Source organism: Myotis brandtii, unplaced genomic scaffold (genome assembly GCF_000412655.1).
Source record: "Myotis brandtii unplaced genomic scaffold, ASM41265v1 scaffold604, whole genome shotgun sequence".
Lineage (NCBI taxonomy): Eukaryota > Metazoa > Chordata > Mammalia > Chiroptera > Vespertilionidae > Myotis > Myotis brandtii.
In genome coordinates this window covers 3,657,729-3,664,716 of record NW_005370286.1, presented here as the reverse complement: position 1 = coordinate 3,664,716, position 6,988 = coordinate 3,657,729, and the positions used below count along the sequence as shown (strand labels likewise).

At 33.5% G+C, this 6,988-nt stretch overlaps 1 protein-coding gene across 1 annotated transcript in view; it reads right to left on the bottom strand.

Moving 5' to 3' along the window:
• Positions 1 to 228: 228 nt before the first annotated feature.
• LOC102248079 (PDZ domain-containing protein 8) overlaps positions 229 to 6,988 on the bottom strand; it is a 32,087-nt gene continuing 25,327 nt past the window's right edge. The window contains exons 3-4 of the mRNA XM_014550571.1: positions 6,237 to 6,339; positions 229 to 370 (exon numbers count right to left, since the gene is read on the bottom strand). Coding sequence (XP_014406057.1) covers positions 338 to 370; positions 6,237 to 6,339 — 136 coding nt within the window. The 3' untranslated portion in view covers positions 229 to 337. The remainder of the gene's footprint in view (positions 371 to 6,236; positions 6,340 to 6,988) is intronic.

Here is a 6,988-nt window from a genome sequence, read left to right as displayed (position 1 = left end):
CACATATAAAAAGAATATAGTATATCTGTGCCTCTGTAAGGTCCACCAGTAAGTATGTAGTGTGCAGTATTATTAAAGACCTTTTAAGTATCCTTCTTTCAGCATTTATCATCTGATTATCATGAGGAATGTGAAATTTATCTTCATAGACTTAACTCCTTGCTCAGTACATTTGTTCATCATCCTACTATTTTACTTTTTGCATTTATATGCTTCCATTAATCATTTACCCAACTTTGTCTTTTCAGCTGAAGATCACTAATTTTTTTCCCATCCATTTATCTTTATATGGTTATCTCACTTCCAAGGTAATTTTAGTTCTTTTCCCCCACCTGATTCAACTGTTATAAATTTCCTGCATTATAGAAACCTGAAATGCACAAATAACTCTCTCTGAGAAGAATTTCATGGTTTTTAAATAAGTATATTCATTTTATGACAACTACTCTCATGAAAAATGGAATCATTCAGGATATTGCACCTGGTTAAGTTTATTGTTTTCCCAAATTCTAAAGACAGATCTATCAGGTGATTTGGAAAGCTTTGCTATGGATCTTCATCAAAAGCTTTCTGAAAGCTGAAAATGCATTTACTATTTTCATTTCTTCTACACGCTTGTTTAGCATCTTCATATTAGACAGGAATGATTTCTCTAAATTATATATTCTCCAAACTGATTACCTTCCGTCTGCCATTTTTTCCTCTTTTCAGCTGCCCTAACCTTTGCTTTGGAGGTAAAGAGAGACTCACTGGGCTCTATAAGGCAGACTACCTCTGAATCAAGCTCAGTCTTGGGCAACTGACCATGGCTAATCTTATGATGAAGGCCCTTCTATTTAAATCCTATTTCTCCTTAGTTTCAGAGCTCTCCTTGACTCTATTCTAAAATGATTCCACTTTCACCACTCCCAAACTGTCTCCTAATTATCAAAATACCATTCATAGTCCAGTTTTTGTTAGCAGCAGTAGGATTTAATGGGACAAGTATAGATTCTACAAGCAGAAGACTATGGCTCTTTGTATATGGCAAAAATATGTCAGATTCTAGGCATCATCTCCTCAAATAGCTCTTTAATTGTAAGAGTGTGTTAAAAAAAACTGAAGGAAGCCTGATATAAACTATTTCTCTTTCAAAATCAGATCCTTTCAAAAATGAGGGAAGCAAGAGTGGAGAGAAAGAAAGGTGCTACCAGAGTCTAACAAAAAGATAAAGTCCAGCCCTAGCTGGTTTGGCTCAGTGGAAAGAGCATAGGCCTTCGGACAGAAGGGTCCCGTGTTCGAAAAAAGATAAAGTCCAGAATCTAGGAGATGAATTCTTCTGACTTCATAATTTTGGGTACAGCTGACCCTATTTAAAGCCCTTAGCAGGGAACTCTTTCCCCACATGGGAGAATTTGCTTCCCTTTCACTAATGAATAAATTTCAGGTTTATTCATTACTCCCACATGGGAGTCTGTGCTGTGAGATTCTTTCCCCTTCCCCACGTGGGAGTCTGTACTTGTTCTTCAATAAATTTCCACCTTTGCTGTAAAAAATAAAAAAATAAAGCCTTTAGCAGTTGCCAGTTCAAACTGCCAATCGGAAGTTGCCAACTGATACCTTATAACCCTCTGAAAGGAATATACTCATTCTAATTAAGAGTTCCAAATTAACATTTAGAAATTCTCCCCAATTGTTAGCTGACTGTCCTTCAGGGATTTATTACTTCTTATTTTTCAGGCAGGTCTGATAATATCATGACATCTAATGCCTTTCACCACAATTCCCTCTGGTACCTGCATATTAAGCTACACAAACCTGAAGTGCTTCTGCTTCTATTTATACTGAACACATGCCGGTTTCAGCATCTCTTCTGCCCATCCACTGTGTACTATATCCCAAGGACCCAAAAGATACTTTTCTAATTCTGTCTCCATTTCAGAATAAGAAGTCCATATTCTCCCTTCTTCTTTGATAGTAACATATTTATGCCAATGTACTGACTTAAGAGTTATTTGGATTTTTAACATTCTGTCTCTAATCACAGGAGGAAAGACTAGTCTCTTATAAAGGACAATTGCTTTCAAATGTCTGAGTGCAAAGGGAGTAGGCTCAGGATAAAATGAACATTAAAAAGCTTGTTTTTAAACTTAAAACTCATTTCATAGTTTTATTTAAAATGGAGAACAAGGGAAAGAGCTAGACAGAACAGCTGGGTGCCAGCTGGTCCCAAGGCCTTTCCTGCTACCTCAGAACTCCCAGATTCAGAGGAAAGTAACACTCAGGATCTATTTAAAACTGTGTTTATGTGATATTTATATGATCTGTTTGTCTTAGCATTCACACAGTAATGATTATGTATGCTTTAATATGTCATATTAATTTACTGTGAATTTTATTTGATAAGCACTATGAATTTTATTTGATAAGCACCATAAATTCTAGAGATATATAGTTGTCTATAGAGTTTCCAACTGAAATATTAATCATTGCCTGAAATGAACATTTTAAAAAATCTGAACCTGAAATTTATTCATTAGTGAAAGGGAAGCAAATTATCATCACCAAACCTGCATATTGCTAATAGAACGAAAATAAACTTGCCTTGTCTCTTTTGGTGAAGGTGAGCACATTTTTAGTATTGACTTTGTCATCTCTTGCAAGATAATTCTCTAATGTTTGTTTAAGCCTAATATCTAATTTATTTGCACCTCAGCTATCACATTTAATGGGATTCTCATGAGGAATCTTTGCTTATTATTTTTAAAGAATAAACACAAGTACCTCATTTATCCTATGAACTCTTTTATTTTCCAAGTGAAATAAGCAAGGCAGTGACCAAGTGTCTGATTTTGCCCCAAACTTGCCTTGGATTTCTAATAAGGTAGAAAGTAGGATTTATGCAAGCTATTGGTTAAATTATTCTTTTCAATATTCCCTGATACTCAATTTAAGAAAAAAAAATCCCCTTATAAACAAACATTCATCAAACAGATTTAAATTTTTTCTTGTGGTAAGTAAGACTGTGGACTGACCACCTAAAAGGTATTTATAACCCTTTTCTCTTAACTTCTTTTTCTACAAAGGCTGAAAAACAAAAAGCGAGTCCCCATACTTCCTTGCTGGTAGTGGAGACCATATGACTTAGTTCTAACAAATGAGATATAAGTCAAAATCCCTGGGTGGAGCTTACAGTAAAGAATTTTAAAAGGACAAAACTTGACTGACATGTGCCTCTGGCATGCCTTCTATCTCATCCTTTTTCTTGAAAGGTGGATATCTAGGGGTGCACCAGATAGTTTGCAACCATGAGAATAAAACCCCCATGCTAAGGATGATGAAGGAGGAAGCCAGTAAGAGCCAGCTCCTTGATTATATACTAACTAAGGGCTTATCACACAAGACAAGTAAGTCTCTTTTTTGCTTAAGCCACATTCATTAGATTTGCTAATACTTCCAGCTAATGCATTACAACTGTTCCATCTCCACCCCCAACATTTGTGCAAGTACTACAAATCTAAAGCTTTCCATCTGTTATTGATCTTCCCTATTAATGGCATGATAAAGTACATTATAATGCTTCAAAAACTAAAAGATATACTTAAAATATGAAAGAAATTAAGTTTCTTTCATTCTGTACACTAAAATTAGTGACTGAGTAAATTTTAACATTTAAAAAAACTAATTTAAACCTGAAGATTGTATATACAAAGATAGCTTCCAAAATCATTGAATACTTTAGCATACTTATTTTTAATGATACATTTTCCATCCAAATTTATAATATATTCCAAATTTTCAAATCCTATCCTACAATATTTTATGTAGTCTTGAAGAGCACTCTAATTCTCCTCCCTGGTTATTAAATTCAGACATATGTAATTTAATGCCTGAAGACACTTAACTGTTGTTGACATTTTCGACACCAGATGTAATTAGTAACCTAGAAATTATTTTTCCAAAACTAGCTATGACATGTGCTAAGATCTAAAATTATGACTCAAGATTAACGTCTTACTAATTTTTGTTATAAAATATTAAAGCTGTCTAATCTGATATAAGGGAAACGGAAAATGCCAATAGCAATGGCAAGTTATGACTATTTCATACCCAGACAAAACCATAATGCTTTTTCATGTATTTCTATATTTCAGAACAAACTGTAAAGCTGGTTATTTTATCCCTCTGGGGAGCTGCTTCAAATTGACTGAGATGTAACTTAAAGTTAAGGCATGCACAACCACCAAAAAGGAGGAGAATTTCCTAAAACCACTATTTTGACCATGTCATTTTCATGTTCAAAATCTTCAATAGCTCCCAAATACTTTCATAAATTCAAACTCTGTGGGTCAGCCCATCTTCTTTCTAGCTTTACTTCCCCTTACATTCCCACCCTGATCAAAATTACTCTACTTATTCCAAAATAATTTCACACTGCTCAATGTTATATAAGGGTATACACAATAGTTATTACATAGAGACACTGGAAACAATTTAAAAGTCAAGGATACAGCTACAAAAATACCACATAACCTTCAAAAGTCAATATGCTTAGGGGCCTATTTAAAAAAATAAAGAATTGTGACTATTTTTAAAAATGCTATGAAGAATAATATACTATTCTAGAAATACCATAAAGCACATTACTACTACTTTTAAACAGCTATGTAAACATATTTTAAAAGTACCTATCCACCAATATACTGAAGACATAATGGAGAAATAGTTTTCCTAAATATTGGCTATACTGCTACCAAGAGCTCAATGTGATAGAAACAGCTAAATATGTAAGTTATTAAATACATCCTTAAATAATACAACTATACAGTGGGGCCTTGACTTACGAGTTTAATTCGTTCCGTGATGGAGCTCGTAACTCAAATTACTCGTATATCAAATCAAAAAGTGAACGAGTGAGACACGTGATGCTGGGCTGATGTTGTGGCGTTCACTGTGACGTTAGCTGCGCCAAATACGGTGGGGTATCTGAAGCTGGCTCGTAACCCGAAATTTAGCTCGCAACTCAAAGCAAAAAATCGGCTGAAAGACGGCTTGTATCTCGAAAAACTCGTTAGTCGGGACACTCGTAAGTCAAGGCCCCACTGTAATTTATTTCTGCAAAAAACTATTGATGTGTTAAATAGATCTAATATTTAAAAAGACTAGAAGTAACCCAGAGAAGTTTGGGAAGTCCAAGAAGCATTCTGGAGTTTTATTATTACCAAATGCATAATATTTCAATATATGCTTAGTATATGAAATAACTATTCTTAAAAATCAAGAAAGGCTACATGTTCTTTTATGGCATAAATTTTTTTTCAACTTCAGACATAAAATCCTGGGATTTTATTTCCAATGCAAAACTTCACGGGCTTAATATAGCAATTTTGAAGACAACATTTTGATAAATGCTCTAAATCTTTAATAAACTACTAGATTTATGCAAATTCCAAGAAATGTATCATAATTCCTATTAAAACTTCTATGGGAAACATTCAGAAATACCAACTCAAATTTGGAAAAAAATTAGTGACAATTTTTGTTTATTTAAGAACTCAAAGAACCCAACAAGTCCAATTAAAACATGTTGAGTACAAAGCAATTTTTTGTTTTTTTAAATCCAGCACTTAAAATATTTTAAAAGCCTATTTTTCCCCCAAAGTTTTACAATTTAGGTGACAATTTCTTTTGAGATATCAAAAAAAAAACCAGAACAGTAAGTCCTTCACACACCAAAAGTATATCCCAAATCTATTCTTTCCATTTCCTCAGCTACCACCTCCTGAATGCCTCCTGATCTCTCTTAGGTTTACTCTCATCCTCCTACAATCCTTTCTGTATACAGGAAGAACATTTTTTTTTTTTTTTTACAAAATGTACACAAGATCTTGTTACTCCCTATCTTAAAACTATCCCACCACAAAGAATAAAATCCAAAATCCTTGCCATGCCCTATATGAGTAAGTATGACTTCACCTCACTTATGGCTAGACTAGCCTTCTTTCTGTTACTCAAACACACCTGCCCTCACTTCTTCTGTACAGAAGGAAAATTAGGTTAGATATCTTATTCAAGCAAGCAATCTGAATACTATAGTTTTATGGGATCCATTTCATCACTGATGTTTTATTATAAAAAGATGAATAAAAGCTGTTCATAATTATTTGCACACGACCAAAAATAACTAAGAATATAGAAATATTAATAAAAGCATGTTTATAGAATACAAACTTTACAACTATGCAAATCAATTTTACCGTCTTAATAGAACTCCTTTGTTTTTCTTCCCAAACACCACTGCTCAACTCAAGTGTGCAATGAATATTTGCCTCTCTGTCATAGGATCCAAAAATGAGTAACCTGCAGTATAAAAATAAAACAAGATTATTGTACCAGTTATGTACATTAAAAATTTTCTTTCAAATCATTATACCAAGAAGTAATAAATTACTGTTACTATTGTAATTTTGGTAACAGAAAAACTTAAATCAAATACTTTGTATACCCTCTAGTGGAAAAGTGAAGTAAAGCTAAAGTTAGGTGAAATTCCAGGACAAGTTGTTTTTCAGCGGCTAAATCAAACAGAAAGTAATTTCTATTAATGAGATATAGTACAAATAGTTGCTTGTGAACACAAATACACACACACACACACACACACACACACACACACTTCCATCTACTAATGTGACCGAATTTCTTTAATTTCTTTAAGCCCATTTCTTCCTTTGAACAATTCAGGGGAAATATAGTAAAAAGATGCTTTTGAAAACAAATACACACACACACACACACACACACACACACACACACTTCCATCTACTAATGTGACCGAATTTCTTTAATTTCTTTAAGCCCATTTCTTCCTTTGAACAATTCAGGGGAAATATAGTATATAGTTCTTAAAGCCGTTGTAAGAGTAAAAGAAAACAAGGCATTTAGCATAGTGCCTAGCAAATAGTAAGTACTCAATAAATGTTTGTTATTTCTATTATCTTGAAAACAATTA